Source organism: Trypanosoma brucei, chromosome 10, assembly GCF_000002445.2.
Source record: "Trypanosoma brucei brucei TREU927 chromosome 10, whole genome shotgun sequence".
In the NCBI taxonomy this organism is placed as follows: Eukaryota; Euglenozoa; class Kinetoplastea; order Trypanosomatida; family Trypanosomatidae; genus Trypanosoma; species Trypanosoma brucei.
The window spans coordinates 1-25,351 of NC_007283.1; the positions used below are offsets into that span (position 1 = coordinate 1).

Below are 25,351 nucleotides of genomic sequence, written 5' to 3' on the forward strand. Positions count from 1 at the left end.
TAACCCTAACCCTAACCCTAACCCTAACCCTAACCCTAACCCTAACCCTAACCCTAACCCTAACCCTAACCCTAACCCTAACCCTAACCCTAACCCTAACCCTAACCCTAACCCTAACCCTAACCCTAACCCTAACCCTAACCCTAACCCTAACCCTAACCCTAACCCTAACCCTAACCCTAACCCTAACGCTAACCCTGAGCCTAACCCTAACCCGAGGGGGTGCCCTAACCCTAACCCTAACCCTAACCCTAACCCTAAGGGTAACCCTAACCCTAAGCCTAACCCTAACCCTAACCCTAACCCTAACCCTAACCCTGACCCTAACCCTAACCCTGACCCTAACCCTAACCCTAACCCTAACCCTAACCCTAACCCTAACCCTAACCCTAACCCTAACCCTAACCCTAACCCTAACCCTAACCCTAACCCTAACCCTAACCCTAACCCTAACCCTAACCCTAACCCTAACCCTAACCCTAACCCTAACCCTAACCCTAACCCTAACCCTAACCCTAACCCTAACCCTAACCCTAACCCTAACCCTAACCCTAACCCTAACCCTAACCCTAACCCTAACCCTAACCCTAACCCTAACCCTAACCCTAACCCTAACCCTCAACACCTCCTTCTACCTAACTACCCGCTAACCCGAAACACCGCTTGTCGGGCGGCGAACAAAAATGGGCGCAAAAAAAAAAGTTGAGCGCTAAAACAAAAAATTCAAAAATATGAAAAAACCAAAGGCCGAAAAATTAAAAATTGTAAGTGAATCAAAAAAAATTATAAATTCAAATAAAAAATTTAAAAAAATTCGGAAAAAAAAATGAAAAAATTTTTTTTTTAAAATCTAAAAAAAATCTAAACCGGGGCCCGAAGGAAATTAAAAGAAAGTTAAAAAAACGAAAGTGTGTGCTGTAAAATGCGGCAAAAAATTAATTTTTAAAAAAAACGGAACAAAAAAACGAAAAAAATTAAAATTAAAAAAAAACTGAATTAAAAAATAAATAAATAAATAAAACTTCACTCTGGCAGTTGAGCGGCTTCAACCGTCGGGTGGCAGCGTCGGATTGTGTTGCTGAGGGTTAATCGCTAATTTTGATGATCGGCTATCCCACAAATATTAGTATTTTTAAATTATTTCCCTTTTAAAAGCAAATCGTTTCGCGCAGCGAAACTGCGACGCGCCAGTGTTAAAAAAAATTAAAGGCTGCATGCAGCGTTTTTAAAAAAAAATTTTGTTGGCTGCGTGCAGCGCAAAACGCAGAGCTGAAATTCACAAAAGCAAAAAAAGTAACAAGTTGAGAAGAAAGTGGTGGTGCAAAATATAAAGCTGAAGAAGATACGTGTTGATTGAAGAAGGTATAGGCTTAAGGTAAAAAAAAAGGAGTCGCTGCATGGCTAAAAAAAAAAATTTAAAAATCCAGGACAGAGGTGCGGGGTAAAAAAGAAAAAGAGGAAAAGTAACCCTAACCACCCTAACTATCCTACCTAACTAACTGAACTAGCCTAACTACCCCCCCTCCTAACTAACCTACCTACAAAAACTAAAAAAAACAGGTAAAAGAAGAAAAAAAAATTTTATTTTCCAGAAAAAATTTTCCAGAATCAGAATTTTTACAACTTACAAAAACAGTTCAATTTTTTTGGCAGAATTTTTAGGTGTTAAAATATATCAAATAGCAAAGTTTTTAAAGAAAAAGAGGGGGAATTAGGAAAGCAAAAGCGCAAGCAAAAGAGGGGCCTTGTTAATGACAAACGAATTGCTTCCTGTGGTGTTTGTGGTTGTTTTATTATCCCCTTGCTTCTTGCTTTCTCCTGTTTTGTCTGCTGAATCTGCTTTCTTGGATAAATCTTCTTCCGTCTTTTTACCGCTGCTTGTTGCCTTCGCTTGGACAGCGGCGATAAGTCGATACGCCACGGCTGTCCCTAGGGCTTCTATTTGTACGTCGTCTTTGAGCGTTTGTGTTGTGTCGGTGGCTGTTTCTGCTTTGTTCAGAGTTACCCTACCTAGGGGCTCCCAGATCTTTGCCGTTAGACTGCCGCTGTCGTCTGTGTATTCGGACTTGATTACAGCGGAAATTTTATCATTGAGCTCGTGTAACTTGCTTAGGTCGGCGCCTGGGATGTAGGCAAGTGCAACAGCCTTCTTGAATGCTTGTTCTTCCGTGATGCTGCCAGCTCTTAGACTCTCTGCTCGAAAATTTAGGTTGCTTAGCTGTTCCGGTGCTTGATGCAGGCCTTCTAGCGCTGCCTGGACGAAGTCTTTGGGTGGGGCTAGGGCGTTGTTGTTTGTTGTTGCTTTGAACTGCCCTTTTTCTGCGTTTTTGCTGCTGTACTCTACTGCAGTTGTTTTTAGTAAGTTCCCACCGGCTACTGCCAGCTGCGCTGAAGCCCCTATCTCTCCGTCGGAGCAGTCTGCCGCCGGCGCTGATCCTGCTTTAGCACACAGTTTCGGTGTTTTGAGCGCCCCGTTGTCTGCTGTCAGTGCCTCTAAGTGATAGAATTTCACGGTCGTCGTTTCGGCATAGTTGCGCGGCGTCGTCGCTGCGTCGCGTGGCTTGTTTTCGTATTTGGCTTTGCACTTGGGCTTGGCGTTGTTTAGTGCCTGGGCTGGGATTGCTTTAGTTGTCGCCGTGAAAAAAGCGGCCGCAGCCGCTGGCGTCTGTGCCGAGAGTTTTAAGTCGGTTATCTCCGCCAGGCTTGTTTGAGCACCTATCAGCTGCGCTAGGCCTGCTGCTGTCGCTCTCAGTGGCTTGGCGAAGTTTGCCGTCTTTTTTTCAGCGGCGGCTAATAGTTGCGTTTGCGCCGCCAGTATTGGGATGTACTTCGGGTTGCCGTTTGCTGCTTCTGTGGCCACTGCTGCTACAGTTTGCCATAGATATTGCCTTGCTGTCCGTAGTTGTTGCTCCTGGTTGTCAAGCGTCGAATGGATCTTTGTCAGCATCAGGGTTAAGTGCTCTGCGGCGTCGCACTCATTTTCTATTTTTAGTTTTGTGTCATGTAAGTCGGCCGCCGGGCTGGCTTGTACGGTTACTAGCAGCGCTAGAATATACCTTAAATCAACTTTGATTTTTGGTTGCCCCATAGTTTGTCTACTGGTTGTGTTGACCTCGGCTGCTTGTGTTGCGAAAGAAGTGTTAATGAGGTACAAAATTTTTGTTTTTTTGACTGCCGACAGACTTGCTTGGCAACGCGCCGTTGCTGCTTTCTTGCCAAGCGCTTAAGCTTAGCAGGTTGAAGTTGCAACGTTCAGTGTTCCCGTCTTTTATCTTCAGGCCGCTGGGGTCTCTTGTAGTTTCATGGTGTCAAATTTCGGGTGCCGTTTGCTGGTCTTTTACTTGAGAGCCAATTTCCAGGAATTCGTCGAGTCTGCCTTTAAGGTAGCCTGTGCTGGTTGCCGGCTGCAAAATCTCCTTTTGCTGTGGTCGTCATAGGTTGCTGTCGTATTTTGCCTTCCGTTTGGCGTAGAATGCCTCAAGCAGCTTCGGTCGTTCTATCTGTGCAGCAGAAACATTGCTGGCTGCGTATATTGTCATTTTGAGTAGTTGGTTTGTGAGTGCGTCGGGTCTTTGCCCGCTTGTTTTTACAATTTTTCCCGTTTTAACTGGTATATTGCCGAGGTTGTCGGATGCTGTGCACATGTTTTACCATGGATTCCTAGTTTGCGCTTGCTGTGCTGCCGCTTGCCTTTTAACGTTTAAGTTGGCTAGAACTGGGTTCGGAAACGGCGCTAGCACGTGCTCTTAGTTGTTTGGCTGCCTGCTCGCTGCTTGTTCACTGCGATCGTCCGGCGTGTCAGTGTCTTGATTGCCCTTCGCGTCGGGCGTTTTAATTTTGGTCTGTACATCTCTCTTGTCCAAAGTTTCGCGTCCTATGCTGGTTGCTGAATCTTTGTCTCTCTATGTGTCTCCTCGTTGCTTAGTATGTTGTCGGAACAGAATTGCGTCACCAGCCACCGCAGCAAGTTGGTTCACCGGCTGCTTGGTACGGTCAGTCCTGTGAAAAAGTGCTCTCAGTTTTATTGAGGCTTGGACTGCGCTGCAGTAACAGCTCTATTAACTTTTTTGTTCCACAAAAGTGAGCTTAAAAGTTTTTCAATTTTGTACGTCATTTGAGTAGCTGCTTAATTGCGCGGTCCGGTGCTAAAATATCGGGTCCTGCTTGCTGTTGCCTTAGAAATCAGTCTTTGCCTTTTTGCGTTGTCTGCGGCTCCCCGCGGGATAACAAATTAATTAGCAAGAAAGCTGGAGATCTGTTCAGATTTTTTGATGGAGGTAGGCACCTGTTAATGCCGCTGTGTTGCCATATCACAGGGTCTCGTCACTGTCTGTGCTTTGCTTAGATATAACAAGTGCTGCGGCAGCGGCGTTAGCGCTGAATGCTTGCTCGGTGCGTTGTGTGTCTATGGCTACGCTGTTTTTACTTACCTCCAGTTTTTGAGGATCTTTTGTGCCAGGTTCTGTTCCGGTCTGGGTGTGCTGCGCAATTGAGTCGGCTGGCTTTGAGCTCGCGCCGCGCCTTATCATCCCTTTATTTCGTCGGCGGCAGTTTTGTTTCGCTGTTTGCTGTGTGTTGTAGCCGTAATTTTCAGTCTAAACGCCGTTGTGTTAGCCATTAAAACTTTTAGCTTCTGCTGAACTTCCTTTATTATTATTGCTTAGCTTAAATTTATCGATAAAGAAATACGTAAGGAAGATGTAACACTTATAGTAAATAGCCAATATTTATTGGCTACTCTCTTCTAAAATAAAATTATATTGAACTTCTGTAAGTTAATTCAATTATGATGTATCAAATCCTTCATGTAGACACGGTGTTTACACATTTCCCTGTCTTTGTTCTAGAAAAAAAAACAGACTGGAAACTATCTAATACATTTTCTAACTCTCCTCAGTAAAAGGGAAACTAAGGATCAGTGTTCCTGCATTATCTTGAGATGAAGAAACTCTTTTATATTTTACTTCTCTTTGTAGTTCATGAGCTTTAATTCGTTTTTTGATGTTTTTAAAAATACTATGGTTCCTTGGTGCGCGGTTATAATGGCGGCTGCACTGATGAGGTAGCCGGTCGCCTGTCGTCGCCAGTCGTCAAGTTTTTAATTTTTGTAAGAGCTTAATTTTAGACACATTATACGAGTGTCGCCAGCTAAATTATATGTATCAGGTTTCTATTTATCAATAGAAATGTTTTGCATAAAAATCTTTCACACTTTAAATATATCTTTGGGTCATTTGTCAATGGTGAACTCAGTTGCCTGTCGCTTGTACCTTTTCTTTCCTTTCGTTATATCTACTTCACTTGCCCCGTGTAATAGACTTTATGTCGCCGTTGTTGATCTATCTATCATCCTCGTGTGCATGATAATGCCTATCCCCATATTCATGTTTCAAACTGTACATACTGCATTTTTTCCTCAATCTCTTAATATCTTTTTGCTTTCCTCGAAAAATATTCCGGTTGTTATCTCTCAATCACTCAAAATTTTCGTATCGCTTACTCCCAGAGACCCTGCCCGGCTGGGTAAAGGTATAAAGTTTTGCCGTGAATATAGTCCCTATCATCAGTCACTTTATCATGTCCGGATGCACACACACTAGCAACACTCTCCTATCAATATCATCATCATTATTATTATCGTTTATATTACTGCTCTTATTATAATATTTGTATATACACAGTCACAATACTTTCCTCTTATTATTTTCATTATTATTATTACCGCTCTCATTATAATATTCGTATATACACACCCACAACACTCTCCTATTATTATTATTATTATTATTACTGCTCTTATTATAAGATTCGTATATACTCACACTAACAACACTCTCCTATCATGATTATTATTATCATCATCATCATTACTATTATTACTACCCTTCTTATAATATTCGTATATACACACTTACAACACTCTCCTATTATTATTATTATTATTATTATTATTATCATTATTACTGCTCTTATTATAATATTCGTATATACACACGCACAACACTCTCCTATTATTATTATTATTATTATTACCGCTCTCATTATAATATTCGTATATACACACGCACAACACTTTCCTATCATTATCATTATTATCATCATTATTATTACTGTTCTCATTATAATATTCGTATATACACACGCACAACACTTTCCTATCGTTATCATTATTATCATCATCATCATTACTATTATTACTACCCTTCTTATAATATTCGTATATACACACACTCACAACACTCTACTATCATTATTATTATTATTACTATTATTACTGTTCTCATTATAATATGCGTATATACACACTCACAACACTCTCCTATTATTATTATTATCATCAATATTATTATCATTATTACTGCTCTTATTATAATATTCGTATATACCCACATAAAGCATTTCTCCATCCGATTGTCATAACTGGACACTTATCATATTTATGGACTTTTGCCGCTACAACTCGAGCCCAGTCATCTATTCGCCCTTGAGTAAAATGCGACCTCCTTTTTGAGACTTTTTGTTGCCTCTTATCTGTTGCTATGTAATTTGTTCGCAATCATCGATCATAACTGCGCAAACAAATCAGTTTCGTATTCTTTATATTTTATCCGGAGGTTTACAAAGGGATATTCTCAGCACTGAGGAGTGGCCACCGTTGTCTATTTCCTGTAAAATAATTTCTCAAACAAAGCGCTGCTGAATAGCACTCAACCGTTAACTCCTTTCTCGCTTTGAAACACTATGTTTAGAGCGCGCTGTCAGCAGTTGGGCAAACGCATGCCTTATCATTAATGCCTGGGTTAAAGAGAATATTGTCTCCCTTCAAGTCTCGGACTACCAAAAGCATTCTCATTTGATCTATTTAACCGTATTTTATGTCACTAAATGTTTCTTCAAAAGTAGAGGCAAGATTCCCATAAATTTTCTAGTTATGTTATTGCAGATTCCTATTTATTGAATCCGCTTTGCTACACCCGTCTCTAATTGACTTACAACTGGTGAGAGCATAAGATGGCAACAGTGCGATTTAAAGGTCAACGCACACTGTTTTTGCGGAACGACAAGATATTTACTACTCACCACTTGTTCAATTGTCATATTCAACGAAAATTCCGTAGAAAAATACTCCATATATCTTGGTCTCTTTTTCGCCCATGAACGTTTTCGTACATTATCAATGCCCACAGCAATGTTCGAGCATTGGGTACAGCCTTTTGCTAACTATTTAGCGGTTCAGAAAGTTTTCGAAACGTTTTTGTGAAGATCTGTGCTTTTTACTACAGAAAAAAACGTTTCTTCATCTTCTATTACCACATAATATGGACGTAGGCAACACCACTCAGAAAAAAAATTACCTGCGCGGGCTTCTCTATATTTCAGCATCATTATCCACAACAGGGGAGCAGTTTCCTGCTAAAATGCATCGGTCAGACTGATCTTTCTGGTTTAACGCCGCGCTGACGCTGAATTATTTGAAATTGTTTCAATGCCTTGTTGGCTTGAAGATTGGCGCATCGCTATAAGCAAGCACTGGCTATATGATGGATGAAGCCTCCTCTAATCGCACAAAACTAACGCTAACTTATTAGTTGGTGAACAAGAAACTATTTTTACCTTATTTCTTTTACTTGACATAAATCTTGAATTTATGCCTCGAATCCTGCCTTAACAACACATGGTCGCCTTATAGGGTTCTTATAGTGAAGCGTCCATGGCGAAAGTCAACTAGGTCAAGAGGGGAGATGACTGCGTAGGCGGCAACAGTTTCCGCCGTCCACGGCCTCGACTCTCTCATGCACTTCAATTTCACCTATGTATTCTCCTCTCCATGGGTGTCGGAAGTGCCGGCAAAAATGAAAGAAGGGTTTCACCGCAGCATTGACGGATTGGGTCTGTGATTGATTTCGGCAGTGCCTTGATAGATTGGAAATGTAATTTTAACTTTGCTGACATGGAGAAGTTTAATATAGAGGTGATGTGGAAATCGACCCCCGAAAAACTACGCGAAATTAATTATTCTCTTCCTTGTGTTTCGTTATCGGGGCCGCAGTGAGAAGGCACCATATTCTTTAGTCCGTAAGAATTAATTCAAAGGTGAGTGATTACTTACGTAAGTGGTTGCTGCCAAAGGGAGCTGGCCATTTATAACCTCCTCTTTACATGGTTAGCCCTTAAAAGCAAAGTGGGTAAACGGCTGTTTCAGTGGTGAACTCTTCTTTTCCAAGAAATGACCGCGGATGGCGGCATAGAATGCAACCCAACACGTGAATCTCCTGCCGCATGTTTCTACAGTTATCGTACAGATTTTGGGCTGTTTAATTGGTCAAGTGCATAAGCATATATGGTTTTGCAAGGTTTTTCTGTACCGGAAGAAACACACGGACGAAGGGGGAAGGGCAATTTCCTAACAAAACACTCCTTTTAGCCGCGGATTTGGTGTTGAAACTGCGAAAAATAAAATCATTCAGTCTTCACTTCATATTTCTACTATCAAAATAGTTTGTCAAAGGAAACCCTCCGGCTAGTTGTCGCGAAAGAAACAAATGCTCCACATAAGCTCGGAACTTGGACACACGAACCGCTGTAAAAACGGAGTGGTCTTGATATTAGAAATATTCAGGCAAGGTTTTAAGTTTTGACTGATGCTACTCCGTAACGCCAAATACTGAAGGACGCTCCGGAATTTGTTGTATGCCTTCTATTTTTGTACGCCCATATTCCCCAATATCTGTTGTTTTGAAAGACTACATAGGGCAGGAGTAAAATGCGGAACCGCGGACCATTACACATGTTATCATTGAGAATATAGCGTAAAACGGTTCGGAGCCGTATGCGAAAAGACAAAATGTGTGCAAGAAGTGCCGAAAATAAGATACTCCGAACAAAAGCATATAACAATTAATGTAGAAAAAGTGTCGTTTTATATTTGGCAGAATGGAAAGTGTTTTGCTTTTTTCAAAGATGGGTTTCTGACTCGAATTTTACCGAGGGATCAATTTTCTTTCAGATTTTAGTTGCTACATTAACACTTTATTTTTGCCTATATTACTAACGAGTGTTTCTTTTCGCCTTAATATTAACAGACAGCTCTTCAAGAAATTGTTCATTGCGCATTATAATATCGGTGACTTTTTGCTTGCGATTAAAAACATTGTCCCAATCTTCGTGCCATTAAGCAATCACAGGGAACCCCCACTGTAACCTTGCACGAAAGCGCGGAACAACGACTGAAGATTAATGTGAGGCGATATCCTGATACTGAAGTTTACACTGAAACTCAACTGATTTAAAATGAAATTGATAAATAAAAATGAAGGTTTTTCTTATACACGGTGCCATCGAGTCCTTAGAAAAGACGTTCAAAGCTTAGACCACAGCAAGAAAAAAAATTGGGGTAGAACTATTGGCTGCACTTGGTGCGTGGAAGAATAAAATAGTGGATAAAAAAATTAGTCTTACAATTCGTTGCGGACATGATACCATAACGAATAGAACGAGGGTCGCGCCTTCATGAATGAGTTTTATGGCAAAACAGAACATTATCTAGAGAAGGACAACAACTTTTCATTTATGCCAACAGATTGCCCTCCCTTCCACTACAACTCTGATACTGTGTTCTACCGCAGTAAACATGCGTAAAAAGTTGCTACACAGGTATCGCTGATACCTCACATCGCATTTGAAGTACAAAACTTGGTTACATCGCTCACAATGTCGCGCCGTTACAAACCACTCTTTTCTACTGTATCGTCCTTCCCACTTCCACGAACACACCCGAGAGTTCCCAACGGCAGCATGTGCATAATGATTTCCCAAAATAAGTGCGACAGCAATAAGATTTATTGCCTGTACGCTGACACAAAAAACAGGAAGAGTCGAACGACCATTATTTTTATCGACATCCGCGCCCATCCTCATTGTATTTTTCGTTTTTCGAACACTTCAAACTTACGAAAGAGACTGGACACATCTCTCCTCACAAACATTCTTGGATTCACTCATCACACTTAGTAGCGTAACCATACTTAACAACCCCTCTTGAGAGGGGCTCAAAGTTTCTTGAGCAGCCCAGATTCACAGTTCGCCACCTTCCACACACAGTCACTTCACCCACGCAGCGCTTCAGATATACTTTGACAGGTTACCTGAAAACTGTCACCTCTCGCGTGGGCATTCCTTGAAAACATCAAGGGTTGGCTCCCGAAATGCAAACGAAGATGTAAACCATGTGTTTCCAGTTTTTCTCATGACATGGTGCCCACTGGTTAATCACGTATACGCTGTGGGCGCCAAAGGCAACAGCACAACGCACCAACCGTGGAGTCACTATTCCCATTGTCCTTTGATTTCGTATTCTACAGACTTTTGCAAATACTACAAACTAAAAGGATCTTAAGAGCGCGAACACCGAAAGAATATCAACTCTTGCGCACACAGTAAACATACCAGCGTTCAACACATTACAACACCACCACCGCGCAAGGTTTATTTTTTCCACGGAAACACAACACGTCAATAAAAAGAATAGAAAATCATTAAGCACATGGATGCGTGCGCACTCACAGAAAAAATTATGCTTTCAAAAGCATTGGTGATACAAAGAAATGTATATAAGCAAGTCATTTAAATGGTAGAATCAGTACTATTTACATTATCAGTGCTATTCGGGTTGAGCAGCAGCGAAGTGAAGTCGCTGTGGATTTCTTTGAAGCGAGAGCGCAAGGAAGTTATATTTTCCACCATCTCTAGGAGTGCGGAAGTTGTTCGGCCGGCGGCAAAGGAAACGATGAGCGGCCCAAACATGCTTTGCACTTCGAGCTTAAGTTGAAAAAAAGTGGCGTCATCTTGAGGCCACTTCAACACTTCACTCGAATGCTTTTCGGCACCGTTCTTATATAAGTTCTTCCTTTGTAGGTTTAAGCACCTGCTTACAGAACCATTCAACACGTTTACTTCAATACGGCCTCTTTTATAATGCTTCAGTGCGTCTTCACTTACGCCATTTCTCAACGGACATGAGCTATCGCCACACTTAACTTCAAACTCTTTAACGCCATCGAATTCTCCATTTTCACATTTAGGATCAATACTAGTTGGTATCGCCTTTAGGTCATCCCAAACAGTCCTAACAATCTCAGCAATACTTGTATAGTATTTATTTGCCTTTATAAGGGCATCAGGTATTTCTTTCCTTACGGTCCTCACACTTTCATTAACCTCAGCAAACAGCCCACCCACCTTTGCCACAAGGTCCCCCATTGTATTTCCATAAGATATAAGTTTTTCCAATTTCTCACTTTCCCCTACCATCGCACCACTGATAACACTCAAATATTTAACACTTTCACCTGTTTTAGCCTCCATACTATCCAATATACGAGACACATTGGCATATACTTCCTCATTGACAAGTAGCTTCTTCTCGCCATCAGTATATAATTTATTCAAGGCATCCGAAAGGCAACGGAGATAACATACAGTCTCACTTAAAGGTGCGTCACCTTCATAATCTGCCACCAACGCATGGTCATTGTCCCCATAAGCACCAACAATTAAAAGTATAAGAATTGTCCATTCCAAAATGACGACCCTCATGATCTATACTTCACTAAACCTAAATGTACGAGAGAAGAGCACACATATCATAACGCGCGGTAACAAATTTTTAATAGGCGTATAATCTTAGTGGCGCAACGTTTCCTTTTAACACAAGGTAAACAAATATAATCAAATCTTCCCCACCTGCGGCTGTTGGCCACTTTATTTCTCCGTGGTGAAATAACGAAAAAAAAGTTTTCGGCGACGTCGTTGTTTCACAGATGTTACCACGTCACAAATTTGTATGTTCGCCACCAATTAAAGAAAAATTCCTCCGCATCATTACACAACCCCCTAAATCCCTTCACACACACACACACACCACCAAGCCCAAGGGTAACCCACCGACTTCCACTATAACTCTCCTAAATTTTGAATCCTGCTGCATCATGTCGTCAGTCATGCAGACGCACGTTGTTACCAAGAGAAAACTATCTTCGAAGATAGTCCACTATCAATCGCGTTCATCACTGATGGTGAATGCATTTGCGCCCCCAAAAGCCCATAACTATTCCTCGACAAGAAATCTAGTATCTTACCCACGTGTCACCAGTTCACAAAACTGACCAAGTCTTATGATATAACATTACAAAAATTAGTCGTAATAGTAGTCTGCACAATCTCTCCAACTCTGCAAGATGCAACAACCTGTGAGCACTTGCACAACCGCTACACTACTTGAGAAGGAGAATCTAAAGCGCGACAAAGTGTAACATTATAAGATAAGGCTAGATGCGGATACCCGCACATCACTCAAACTTGTACAATTGAAGCTCGGAGATACATACAACAAGTGCCCTTCGCAGTGCAGCGCTGAATTAAAATAATTCGGGGCAACTAGTTGTGGTCAGCTCCGCCCACTGCGGTGCTGTTCTCTTTAGTCTTTTTGAAGTGAACATCCCCCTCTCCACAACATTTGCAGATGACCTTCATTACCCCTAAGCCTCTGTGACCACACAGATTCGTGTTCTCCTTCAACCTGACGTGGTTCCTTTCAACCACCTCTTGAAAAAAGGTGCTTGGTATATTCTCCAAGCTTCTTTCAATTCCCCTCTTTCTGTGAACAAAAAGAGTTAATATTTAATCCATTTTATTCGGAAAGGGACCGCATCAAATTCCTGCGGCGAATAGTCACGTGGGTAGTGTCGGACCAATAAGCACAAATTTCCATTTTCGACAGTTTTAAAGTCAAAAATCCTCAACAGATAACCGAAACATAGAATCTTCGACCGCAGCCGCACTTATTTGGCTAGTTTTTTTTTTTTGAATTTTCTTCGTGCCTTCGTGAGAGTTTCTCCCAACTGGCGCGGCCATCAGCCATCACCGTAGAGCCCTGAGATGCTATCGGTCTGGCGACTGTGGCAGAGTCTCCCTTTTTTTATTCATCCTAACACACCCTCTATAATTTTTGTTGTAGCTCCGCAGTTGAACAGAATACAGCAGATGGGGCGAGAAGCCCCCCACCCCGGACTCTCCAAAAGATGTCAATTAGCAGTCCTTTTGTTTTGATTTTTGTTATTTGTTTATTATTCTCTCCCCCTCTCCCTCTTTCTGTTTTTGTTGCTTGCTGACTGCATACCTCCTCTGTCTCTGAGGGTGTCTGGACTACTCCTGCGGCCGGTGCTTTTCCTGCTAGCTCCACACTCGGCAATAAGGGGGGAAGTTGCAGAAGGGAGAGTGGGTTGTATGACTGTTACCTTAGGTGAGGACTTCACCTGCGGCCGGCTCCGTTCAACCGCAATGAGAAACTACACCAGCCTTTTGGAAAAACATACATCCTGCACACACACACACCTTATACCGCAAACCTGACACGTAACTCCTTCAAACCGGGACAGCTCATCAAGTGCAGCGACGTTTCTTCGCAGTCGCCGCGTTGGCTGGTAACAGCGCGCTCTACCTTCATACCGTGCATCTTCTTTTGATGTAGGGTGAGGCCAGTTTTGTTAGCACACTGCCTTCCGCATGTCGGGCACACCAACATGGATGTGTTTGTATGCGGGGAATCAGTGGCACACAATTTTGTGCTTTTGCTGCATTTAAGCTCGACTCCCTCACCTTTGTGGAAAGCCTTACAGTGTCGGATGAGGGAGTCCCTGCAACTGAGCACTTTTTGGCACACACCACACTGCACCTCGCCTTTCCCCGGGACGTCAACGTTTCCCTCACGGGCACGCTTACGAGGGAATTGCACCACCACCACGGTACCGTCCTCCGTCACTATGCTCTTATGTTTGAATTTCTTGTGTAGTGACAGGGAAGAGCGTGTACCGAAGCTCGCCTCGCACAGGTCACATTGAAACGGCAGCTTCCGTGTATCCTGAGAGGCTGGCGCTGCTGGGGCTCTACCATCTCCTTGCACTGAGTCCTCGTTCTCTCGCCCCCTTTTCACGCGGCAACTACCGCTGCCTATGCCATGTATTGTTCTAAGGTGGTGTAATAGTCGGCCTGGCACTGCGAATTTGGAGGCACAGATGGTACAATGAAGCACCTGCGGTCTCATCGTAACTCGTGTGCTCGATGGTAGGGGAACGATCGCCACCACTGGAGGGGGCTCCGGGGGGATATCCACTGCAGGTGTTGCATCGCCGTATTTGATCCTCCGGAGGGCATCAGCTCGCACAAAGCCATGTTTGTTTACCATATGCGTTACAGCACTCGAGCGGCATTGGTATGTGGCATCACATTCCGTACATTTGGTCGGTTCGGAGGTTCTTTGAAGAGTGCGTGTCGCAACAGTTGGGGCTGTTTGTATTTTTGGCCCTATCTCTGCATGTTGCGGGTTGCACCATCGGCACTGTGGAGGCACACTCGGGTTAATCTTTCGCAACATCCATCCATAGTGTCTTGAAGACCCAACCCGAAAGCGTGCCAGTGCCGTTTCTTCTTCCCTCGTCAGTTCTTCCTTATGTTTTGTTGGAAAGTGGTTGCCCGTGATACCAAACCTATGAGTGTTCTCATGGACTTCTTCCGACCTAAGCACTCGCTTCGCATAAGCAATGATGTCGGGGATCCATGTGTCTCGCAACTGTGGTAAATCTGCGGCCTTTTTGGCCATGTCATCGCAAACCTCATTCCGTTTCACGCCACAATGGCCAAACACAAATTGCAGTCGGATACGTATCTTCCTTCTCTGAACTTGAAGCAGAAGCCTCCATAGTCGTCTTAGAATTGGGTCCGTTACGGCTAGGGGGCCTGTCTGCAGTGCTGTTAACATTGACAGCGAGTCAGAGAAGATGGACAACCTGCTCGGTGTGGTTCTGTATGCCGGAAGCCATTTCAGCAGCCGTTGCAGTCCTATCTCTAATGCTACGCATTCCGCTCTGTAACTGCATGAAAGTTCCCCTGCTCCTGTCTTAGGTGCACAAATCAGCGTGTTGTTTCTATAGAGCAGGGCAGCTGCTCCGGACTTCTCACCGAGGGACACGGATCCATCAGTCCACAATTCGTAGTGCTCTCGCCGCGGTGGCTCCTTCCCCCTCCGTGCAAAATGTCGTTCAATCCACTTTTCGGAAGCCTCCCTTTTGACATCGTCAGGGTCATCAGCGCACACAGGCTTTATCTGCGTGTGAAATATCGGTCGGCAGCTGTGGCGGAGCGTCGATGTCTCTAGTGGGTGCTCGCGTGGCTCAATGCGGAGGTGGGGGTAGGACCGCATGATACGGGAATGTAGGGCTCTGACTGGGTGTTTGCTGTGGTATACTTCTTCAGCACTGCGCCGCAAACATCCGCCTCGTGACTCACACATCAGCATGAATTTCATGCTGCGCACAAGAGTGGTCGTCTTGAGTGGCAGGAGGTTTGCTTCCAGCAGAGAGTCCTCTTTGCGCGTCCCATGCGGTATGCCGGCTATGATGCGACTGGCTTTGTGTTGCGTTGCTGCAAGGAGGTCACGACTTCGTTTTGAAGCGTCCCAGTACCATACCTCAATGCCATACATGGTGTGTGCCTGTACGAGTGCTAGATAAAAAGCTCTCAGTACTTGTCGTCTTGGCCCCCATGTAGAAGCTGAGATGGCTGCTATCTGCAGTAGTCGGAAGTCCATCTTGCGTCTCGTTTCGGCCGCATGTGTTGCCATCCCCTGCAGACACTGGAATGTTACTCCTAGAAGCTTCGGTGTCCTGTCAGCTCCTATTCTTTCGCCGTCCAGTTGTAATGTAAGGGGGTGGCGCTCTATACACCCGAAGAGTGTGCACTTTGTTTTCGCTACGTTGACAGACATGAAGTACTCTTTTGACCACTGTAACACCACGTTTAGGCCGCATTGTAGTGCGTGGTTGATGACATCCCTCTCTGTGTGCCTCGCAAGTAGCGTCAGGTCGTCTGCAAAGAATCCGTGCTGCAGTAACGGCACTTCTGCAAGGCGTTGGCTCAACGAGTTCATGACAATAATGAACATGATTGGGCCAAGGACAGTTCCTTGTGGCACTCCTCGCTCAAATGTTCTGCTTCTGGAAAGCTTCTCCTTGAATCTCACTCTGCCAGTTCGGTTACTCAGAAATGATACGCACCACTTCACAATGTGGGGTGATACCTTCATTCTGTGCATTTCCCTCGCAATTTTGTCGTGGTCTACTGTATCAAATGCCTTCTCGTAGTCAACGAATACAGCACCCGTACGATATTGGTGCGTGGGACGGCAGAGGGCAGCGCGGACGTGCAGGAGTTGTTCGAGCGTTGAGCATCCGGGGCGAAAGCCTGATTGCTGCGGCGTCAGCTGGGACTCAACAGTGTCTCTAAGTCTCGCGGCAATTATGCGCTCCATGACTTTGCAGAGACAGCTCGTGAGCGTCACAGGCCTGTAAGAATCGAGGTCCTCCGCCTTTTTTCCGGCCTTCAGGATGGGGATGATAACACCAGTCTTCCATGCAGGCGGCACGACTCCCGTTCGTAGGCTCTCATTGAATAGCCTCAGAACAACATTCAGCGCTGTTCTGCCGAGATGTTGTAGTGCTTCGTTGTATAAGCAATCAGGTCCGGCTGCGGATCCACTCGGTAGCAGTTTGATCGATCTCCGTAGTTCAGCCATCGTGATGGGACTGAACTCACTCGCTATCGTCTTTATTGGTGCCGGTGGGTGTGAGTCGGGGTGCCTTCTTGCGCGGGACGAGTACAGTTTACTGAACCTCTCAGCTTGACGGTAGTCCGTGATGGCCGCGTTATCTACAAGTACAGCCGGTGTGGTTAGTGGTCGTGGCGCATATACCTTCTTGACAATGTGCCAACTGCAGCGGTCTGACACCGCAAGTCTGGAGCATAGCGTGCTCCATCTCTTCTTTGTGGTACGGTCCAGGATCTGCTTACGCGTGGCTACCAACTTTTCCCTTCGGTGGGAGGGTCCGCATCCAGCGATCTCTTCATCGAGTTTCGCGAGCTCAGGTGTCCAATGTGGTGGCGTTGCTCTGCAGCCACGGGGGACGGAGACCTTCGTCGCAATGCGGATGGCGGAGCTCAATTTCTGTTCCAGGGTGTTGACTTTCTTCTCTCTACCAATTTTCCTGCAGACCTCGTCAACCTTGAGACGGAAATTCCTCCAGTCAGCTTTTAGCCATGCGTACATGGGCTTTCGAAGCCGCGGGCAACTCAGTGCATCTGTGTCGTCTCCAACGATAACGTCGAAAAATATGTGATGGTGATCGCTATCGGGAGAATACAGCGATGTCCACGTGTACACTGTGCAATTCCTTGACAGTGTCACATCAGGGGTGGACTCCCCGTGGTGGCGCGCGTACCTGGTGCACTCACCAGTGTTGCAGACCAGAAACTGGTTGTCAATGCACCACTGTGTGAGGGTTTCACCCTTGGTATTTGGTGGGCTCGCGCGATCCCATGCCAACGCGTGTGCGTTAGCGTCTGCACCGATGAGCTGGGCACCGTCAGTCGTCAGAAGCGTATCTAGGTCAGTTGCCGTGAAGGTGTGTTTTGGTGGGATGTATGCCGACGTGACAGTCAGCGCCGTTCCACGTGCAAGGTGAATTGTTGCATGCACTTGTTCAATGCGACCAATAACGGCCATACCGGTCTCGACTGGTAGGTCCTCCCTCACTAGTATTGATACACCACCTCCTTTGCAGTTACGAGCTATTCCGTGATGTTGGTAGCCAGCAACGCTAAAGCAAGCCGCCTCTCCAGGCGTCATCCTTGTCTCGCTCAACAGACAAAAGGCGATCCGCTCATCAACAAGGGTTTTGTGGAGTGCTAATCTCTTTCCTTGAGATAGCCCGGCGCAGTTCCACTGCATCCCGCGCAACGACGGGCCGGGATTCTCTTCCACATCACCGGACAGCAGCATCTTAGTGCGGATGATACTGCTGATGGCACGCTGGCACGTGCCCAGGGACCGACAAATGAAAGACGGTGTCCCAGCAAGACGCTGCTGATCCCTGTGCTGTATGATGCCGTAGCCGGAGCACAGCAGTGTTCCCCATGAAAGGAACGCTGCTGGCTCTTGGCTTCCCCCGATGATACGGGGTACTGGACCCTGGCACCACGTTGAGGTGGCCGGCATCGCCAGGGTATTTGGCTAGTTTCTTCCAACACAATCACAATTATCAGCAAAAATCACAGCAAACAACTTATTACTTATAAAGAAGAACCCTTTGTAGTAGAAAATTATTAACAAAACAAAAGCATTGAAACGTGTGCAAAACAGAAAAACGTTGATGCACGAAAGCACACGGGCGTACAAACGCGTTTATTATATCTTTGATGTTATAATGAAGAGAAGGGCTCCAGTGCGCATAAAATCCTCCACAATCACTGATGATTGTACTTAACGTCAGTATACAGTGCACATACCGGCAATAGAGGTAACCGTTCCTGCCTACAAGTAATACGCACAATGCTCCGGACAAGTGACTTTTGCTTCGACTTAAGATACCCAATACTTTTCTACTTGCATATAGATTCAACACACAACTTTGCATTTCGGCGTTTCTCACATTTTGGTGAAGGATTGATGAGGTTCTCACTATCGTTGTCGATTGCGTCATTGGCACTGCATAATGGTTTGCTTTCCATTTTGTCGGTAAATGTCTCGGGTTTAGGTAAATTTATCAGGTTGATATTCTCCTGACTCGCCTGCTCCAACTTTGTTAGTTGAGTGCTCATTAATCGACTTTCTCCTTTTGCTAATCAATCTCCTGAGTTCAAGATTTAACTCACATACGCCATCTCTTAGGTTAATCTGCACCAGCACTGCCGTATGCACATCTTCCGGCAGCCGCTAGCCCTCAAGCAGTCCTCAATATGACAGGAGTGTTTTGTAGCTATTGGTGTTTTCTGTTTTGTACTTCGCAGAAATCCTGCCTTACGGACCACGCTTCCTGAGCAACCGTTAGGGTTAATTGAAGCATGTTCCGGCACACTATGGCTCCATTCTGGTGGTGATAGTTGACTGTGTAGGTGCCACAAAATGCCGCAAACACCACCTCCAACGTCCCTTGTGGTGAAGGGTTCCCTCCAGCATTTGGTCGCCTTCTAAAAAATACTCCACCTTTTTGGTGTCTTCATCGTGTTTGCATACCTTTATATATCATCGTCATCAGGCTAATAGGCACCACACACCGTGCAACTCTCATCACAATCTTCAAGGAAAGGCGCGCACAACATGTCAATGCTCGAAGCCAACCCCACACCCGTCCCTGTTGTCCATAAACTTACTCAGCAGGCTCACATCCAGCTGACTACACTTGCTGCATGCCTTTCGTCTCTTTCCTTGCATCCGTAAAGCACCGCGTTTATGCTTTTTCGATTGCGTGCGACTAATGCATCCCCTCCATGTTAGCCCCACACCAAATTATTTGGCTTGTAAAATCAGTAGTGAGTTTTAATTGAGGGTTACGCCATTTAGTAAAACTAGTTGTCCTTCATTTTCGGCTTCCGCTCCCTGTCTTTCACCTGATTCTTGTCTAACCATCCCTCAAATACGGCTGTAAAGCGCGCAGTTCATCTCTGCATCTTAGCCTGTATGCATAGACTCGCCTTTATTAAGTCCTTATTCAGAGGCTTCTCGAAACCCTAAACTGGGCATTTAAAGGCTGATCGCTTCAATCTCTACAAAAAACCCTAAATTTACCTCGACAGCCTTGTAGAAAAGATACGTTTACCAATATCATTATTTTGCACAAAGAACAAACCTCGTTCATTGTCACGATGCCTTCATTCGCTTTCATTCCCCGCTCTCCATTGAAAGTGCTACGAGAACCTAAGCAAATAAGCGGCACTTAACACCCCATCCAACCTTCCAAAAGCCTTCAGCACCTAAAATTAATCCGTAAAAAACACCTATCAAGTATCACTCAACTGTTCACAAGGCAGAAATGCGTGTACATACACTTCATGTTAATGTAATTTTTTTCGCACGACTGCGCGCCCGATAAGATGTTTCATCTTCACTCCGCCTGTAAGAAACACTCAGGTAGGTAAAAGAAAATAAGAAACAACTATGATGCTCGTAGCACCACAGTTACAAGATAAATAGTGGATTAGACCTTTGCTGATGCACATAAAACCATTGTGTTGCGAGTGCACGTCACGCAGCATGTAGAAACAATTCACCGTTAATTGGAATCGTTCAGAAAACATGCAATAAACCGTTTAACAGAACCCTATGGCACAACAGTGGGGAAGTTGCCTTAACAAATCTATGTGGTGACATCTCATCTGCCCAAATATGCCTCGCAAAAATCTGCGCACTTCCCACAAAATTAAAAACGGCATCCCGAATTCATAGCCTCGTGGCAGAGGTAAGTAAAATTTGGGGAATTTTATTAATATCAGAATTCACCACTTTTCGGTGAACCACATAAAAGCAATAAAAACATTGTCATTGCTGTACCCATTCTAGTTGCACTTTTTAGAGCAAGGAAGCCGGTCCTTGAGGCCCGTTTTTTACTAAGATTAGTTTCGACAGATTTGCCTGAAGAATCATTCTGCACTTGTTGTTTTTTCCTAGCTTCGTCTTCAGAGTTGGGGTTGTCAGTAAATGCTTGGGGTATATCTCCGAGAGGTGGAAGTTGTATATCTTGTTGTGATAACGCCTCTTTCTCCTCGGATTTGGGCTGGTTTTCTTGAGTTTCGTTTACTCGATACACGATGTTCTTCATTTGCCTCTCTCGTTTTTCCATTTTGGCTGTTTCCTCCGAAGCATTTGGCAACATGTCGACAAGTTTCTCGAGTCGCTGCATCCAAGGTATTTTTGCAGTATGTACTTGGTTTCCCCCCCCCCCCATTCATAGAGGACACACGCTCCAGAATCCTGTCGGTCTTCCCCGCCACAAGAGACCAGTTCCCGCTTCTCCTGGTTACCATATGTGTAAACAAACAATCCCTTACAGCTGCCGATGCCTCTTGGCACGGTTCTGCACTCCATTTCTTCACGTAGTCTCTTGAGTGTGTCCTTTGGATTCTTGAGATCAACATTGTATTTGACACATTTCTCCCTGAGTATCTCCCACTGCAGTTTAAGACCCCCTTCCTCGCTCCACACAGTAGTATTACTTCTCCAGTCGCAGCCTTCGCAACACAGATGCTTGGTGCCGCTTCCATTCACGTGCTGCGCACATAAACACAAAAGGTCCGTGACTAGCGCACCACCAGCATATTTTGGACGTTGCCCCAGCACGCTTCCGCAGTCGTCATAGCGAAAGCGGTGTCTCCTCAGGGAATTGCCACCACGGTCATTCTCTCCGTACATAATTGAGTTTATCCCCTCTTGTAACGTTAGGACATTAGTTTGTTTAGCTTAAAGCTCACTTGTTTGATAGAGTTTGAACGCTTTCTCTAGATGATCGAGAACATCAGGTGAATAGTCCGTCAGTTCTGGTTCTGTGAGTCTAGACGCTTTCAATCGCTCCTCCGCCTCATGTTTGAACCTTGCATAGGCATCGCACACGCTTTCCCTGTCACTTATTTGGTGCGCTTCACAATTTGGTGATAGCTTTTTCCACAGATGTTCCTGATTGGGCTCAGGATAAATTGCATCCACCGCCGCACCCACAGCTTCATTTTTTATCCTCTGAGACAATTGTATTAGTGGTGCCGGTCCAAGTGTTAAACGCACAAAACCACACAATACTTCAAATTCTACCTAGTTAACTATTTTGACAGTTAATTTGAGTGGCTATCATTGCTACAGCAACCGCCACCCACACCTTAAACTTCCATATTTGGTTGATACTTTCCTTGCGTGGAGAAAAATAGGTGGTAATTTTTTCCAAAGACAGAGCTTCCATTCACAGGGTTCGTGTGGTAGCCACAAGCAATTTGATTTTACGTGCGTTAGTATGCTTTAACGGTTCTAAATTTGTATTAACGGAGCGTTTTGAATCAAACAGTCTGAAACGGTGTCATAAAACACTTAATTATAAGATATTTATACTAACTATCCAAACAGTTCCAGGGGTACATCGATTGTTTCTGTATCATTTATTTTAATGATTCCGGCTCTGCATTTGCTTCCTCATTCTTTTTTGTCCACGTGTCCTTAGTAATGAATATTAACAAAGTTCTTATTCAGGCATTTTATTGCTTTTGTCCATTGCATTTGCGTGACTGAGCCAATCAATCCTCTCCATCCGGACCGTCAGCGCTCGTTGCAACTTTCGCTGAACCAAATCCGTTATTCTCGTTCTTTACTTAATTGCCCTGCCTCAATACGACCCCGACCATAGTTGTGCGGTACTTTGTCAAAAGCGATTACGTTGCACATATCCTTCGCGAGTAACCTCGCTCGTTTTCCCATTTTACTTAATTCTTGGTTTTCATGATCTCAACCACGGATACAGCTCACTGTAGCCTTGACCGCTAACTCCCAACAACCAGAAAAACCTGCTGTACATGCAGCCTCGTCAACCCCAGAGTCAATATTGATGCAGTTCCCCCGTTTACAGCCTTTGAGGCATTTCCCGAGTCTATCATGGTGGTAAATGTCCTCGGTATCATTAAAAGCATTTATTAAACCGTCAACGCTGTTAGTGGCGAGCTGCATGTTTGTATGCGCTTCTTCGCATTTCCCCAACATCTATATATTCCCTCGCTGCTCTCGGTCAAATTTTAATAAGAACAACCCCCTCTTCTGCAGTTTTTGATTCAAACCGGCAGTGTGTTCAGTCAGTCCTTGTGTTCCCACCGCAGGTATGACAACTCTACTCTCAAGGAAACGCCGGAGTGCGTCGACAGCGTAGTTTAAACCCTGACTAACAACTCCTTTCCATTTTGTCCCTGTTTTGGTATTCCATCAATGCGTCCGTCGACTTCGTTCTAGCCTTTCTGACGATTCTCTTCAACCGAAAGATGAGCTGTGTCCTCACATGAAACAGTTTGTACCTAACGATCCCCTGCTTTCTTCGGATTAAACGCCATAATATCCAAATATTCGTTGTGACTCGCCATATGCACTTGCGCCCACTGGCTTTCTTCCTCTTTGTGCGATGACCGCACACGCGCCTCATTATCACCGTTTCTCTATTCGTTAGCTCACAAAAAGTCTGAGTCGCTTCCTGGCACCTTTTCCACGCTTTACACATGTATCGACGGGCAAGTTCTCGTTACCCTGCGATGGTGCTCTGGGACTTGGCAGGCACTCAGCTTCTTTCGCGGGCAAAACGATTTGTTAGCTTGGCGACGAGATGTTTTATCACCATCTGGGTTTTACCGTTTCTCGCCTGTGTCTACGCGACCATTGTTTTGTGGCTTAACCGTCCCTCTGGACTGAATGTTAGAAGTTTTTTTCATGACGAACTGCACCAGTTTCATGCATTGGCCACCTTCCATTCTGTTCCACTGCGCTCATCAACCCCATTCCTTCTCATCCTTGGTGTCCTCGAGTTTCTGGAGGAAGTGCCTGATCGTCTCTCGGTATTCTGTTCTTCCGTTGTTGCGAACCTCCCTTCACTTCCCTTCCCGACTGTGCACTATTTTTTGTTTTTGCACCACGTAAGTCTGGCTTGTCTGAGGAGTTTCAAATAGCACCCTGAACGCCGCCTGCTTTCCGTTGTTATGTTTCACCTCTTTGTGCCTCCATCCGTAGTTGTTCCTGGGGCGATGACAATTCCAGGATCGTGCTACCGTGTGTGCGTTAGATTACCGCCCCCTGCATCAAGTAGGACATACTGAATCCGCGAAGGCTCTCCGGCTTTCGTGAGGTGTTTCTAGCAATTATCACCTTTGTTTCTTCAACTTCTTGATTTATTGTCTTTTACTCATCTATTATCTCCCTTTCTTCAGGTCCTGCATGCCAAAAAGTATACTGTCATATTGGGCGGGAAATCATATCATAACTGTGGTATGGTTTTGAGGGTTGCAGTCTTTTACCGTGCTGGTGGCGGCTTTGCCGTCAGAATTCTTGCCGCATACTTTGAGGTTGTATGTGCTATTCATGAATTTACGATATTCTTTTGATATGTCTTCTGAGCCAGCAGCGACTTTGCCCGACGGAGCACAACAGCAGTCATTTTCATTCAGCCTTTCCGCAACTGCCCTCCTCGCATATCATACTCGCCGTCCACACAACATAACTTCCAATTTCACTGAAAAGGAAATAACAGAAAAGCTCTTGCTTAACATTTTCTCCCCCATATGCTGTGTCGTATTTTACTCGGTCCGTCACCTCTTTCACCTCGTTTTGTTTCTGCATTTATGTCTGAAGAAGTCTTTTTGCCATGCAAATGTTCAGCTATGCTTTCCGCGTCGACCTTCGCCGTGTCGCCATGTCGCCATTGTATGCTCCTCAGCCTCATATTTGAAACTTTGTAATATCCATCGCTGCCCTCTTTTAGTCAAAAGATGGGGAGATGTTTCACGTTCCTTCACCGCCTTGTCACACCACGCAAGCACAGCCGGTATGTTGTTCCTGAAGGCTGAACACTGTTCATTTCCTAAACCACACTATATTTTTCATCGCTTCGATAGTCATTTTGTAGAAAGTTGTTCCCGTATCACCTCTCTGCCTCCCGTATGCATTTTCACAAAGCCTCTATGCTATTGTGATATCAGCGTGTTCGGTGGCGCATGCCTCTGACCTGACATTTTCCCCCGCTTTCCCCTCAATTTCCGCTCCTGCACGGTTCCACGCCCTTACTCCCTTTGGTCACCTCTATTGGATTCCCCATAATTTTTCTCCGCTTTTAAGATGTCTTCATGGCCTTCCGCAGCTTGGACTCAATGTGGTGCTGACGTTACGGATGCTATTTGATTCCCTTCCCAACCCCTCAATTGTCATGATGGGGGCAATGGAAAAAAAGCCATTCCGTGCGGCACCACACGTATCAATCCTACTTTTTTTGTCAGCGTGATATCAGTGCGCGCAATTTTCCTTGGAAGGAAATTTCCCCTCAACCTTATCAGGCGCGGATTCACATTAAACGGCTCATATGCAAAGAATTCGGTAACAGCTCACTAAGTTGAATGTCGGCACGCACCTCATGAACAGTGTGGGGAAGCAGTCGCTCTCTCCATCGGATCTGATCGCATTCTTCGCCTGTAAACGGGTGCGGTTGCAGATTATTGTGGGACGAAATTGAACTATGATACCCGCACCATCCTTCTACACGGTTCTTAAACCTCCCGATCAACACTCCCGCCCTCAGTTTCTTCACAGCGACATCCGGCGTCACGACGGAAAATGATTTAAATCCCTCAATCAGTTTTCTCTGCTTCAAGAACGAGATGTTGATTCCACGCTTCCACTGCTCAAGGGTTTTGCTTTTTTTCTGGAAATGGCTTCCGAGTCGCTGTTAATACCATCTTCCAA

The 25,351-nt window shown here is 44.8% G+C and overlaps 2 protein-coding genes and 1 pseudogene across 2 annotated transcripts, besides 16 other annotated features; all 3 read right to left on the reverse strand.

Moving 5' to 3' along the window:
- Window positions 1-656: a microsatellite.
- Window positions 657-775: 119 nt separating this feature from the next.
- Window positions 776-861: a sequence feature (AT_rich).
- Window positions 862-944: 83 nt separating this feature from the next.
- Window positions 945-1,021: a sequence feature (A-rich).
- Window positions 1,022-1,402: 381 nt separating this feature from the next.
- Window positions 1,403-1,423: a sequence feature (AT_rich).
- Window positions 1,424-1,711: 288 nt separating this feature from the next.
- Window positions 1,712-3,088, reverse strand: Tb10.v4.0001 (variant surface glycoprotein (VSG); the record flags this gene model as incomplete). Its single annotated transcript, XM_817180.1, has 1 exon — window positions 1,712-3,088. The coding sequence occupies one exon, from the start codon at window positions 3,086-3,088 to the stop codon at window positions 1,712-1,714; it is 1,377 nt and encodes a 458-aa protein (XP_822273.1).
- Window positions 3,089-5,611: 2,523 nt separating this feature from the next.
- Window positions 5,612-5,737: a microsatellite.
- A 30-nt stretch (window positions 5,738-5,767) lies between these two features.
- Window positions 5,768-5,803: a microsatellite.
- Window positions 5,804-5,838: 35 nt separating this feature from the next.
- Window positions 5,839-5,882: a microsatellite.
- Window positions 5,883-5,925: 43 nt separating this feature from the next.
- Window positions 5,926-5,976: a microsatellite.
- Window positions 5,977-6,009: 33 nt separating this feature from the next.
- Window positions 6,010-6,032: a microsatellite.
- A 46-nt stretch (window positions 6,033-6,078) lies between these two features.
- Window positions 6,079-6,123: a microsatellite.
- Window positions 6,124-6,156: 33 nt separating this feature from the next.
- Window positions 6,157-6,200: a microsatellite.
- Window positions 6,201-6,242: 42 nt separating this feature from the next.
- Window positions 6,243-6,287: a microsatellite.
- A 33-nt stretch (window positions 6,288-6,320) lies between these two features.
- Window positions 6,321-6,371: a microsatellite.
- A 4,252-nt stretch (window positions 6,372-10,623) lies between these two features.
- On the reverse strand, window positions 10,624-11,595 carry Tb10.v4.0002 (expression site-associated gene ESAG protein; the record flags this gene model as incomplete). The annotated part of the gene is made up of 1 exon (XM_817181.1): window positions 10,624-11,595. One exon carries the CDS (start codon window positions 11,593-11,595, stop codon window positions 10,624-10,626), a length of 972 nt encoding a protein of 323 aa, XP_822274.1.
- A 1,258-nt stretch (window positions 11,596-12,853) lies between these two features.
- Window positions 12,854-13,100: a repeat region.
- Window positions 12,855-18,114: a repeat region.
- Window positions 17,868-18,114: a repeat region.
- A 2,255-nt stretch (window positions 18,115-20,369) lies between these two features.
- Window positions 20,370-21,740, reverse strand: Tb10.v4.0003 (annotated as a pseudogene).
- Window positions 21,741-25,351: the final 3,611 nt, after the last annotated feature.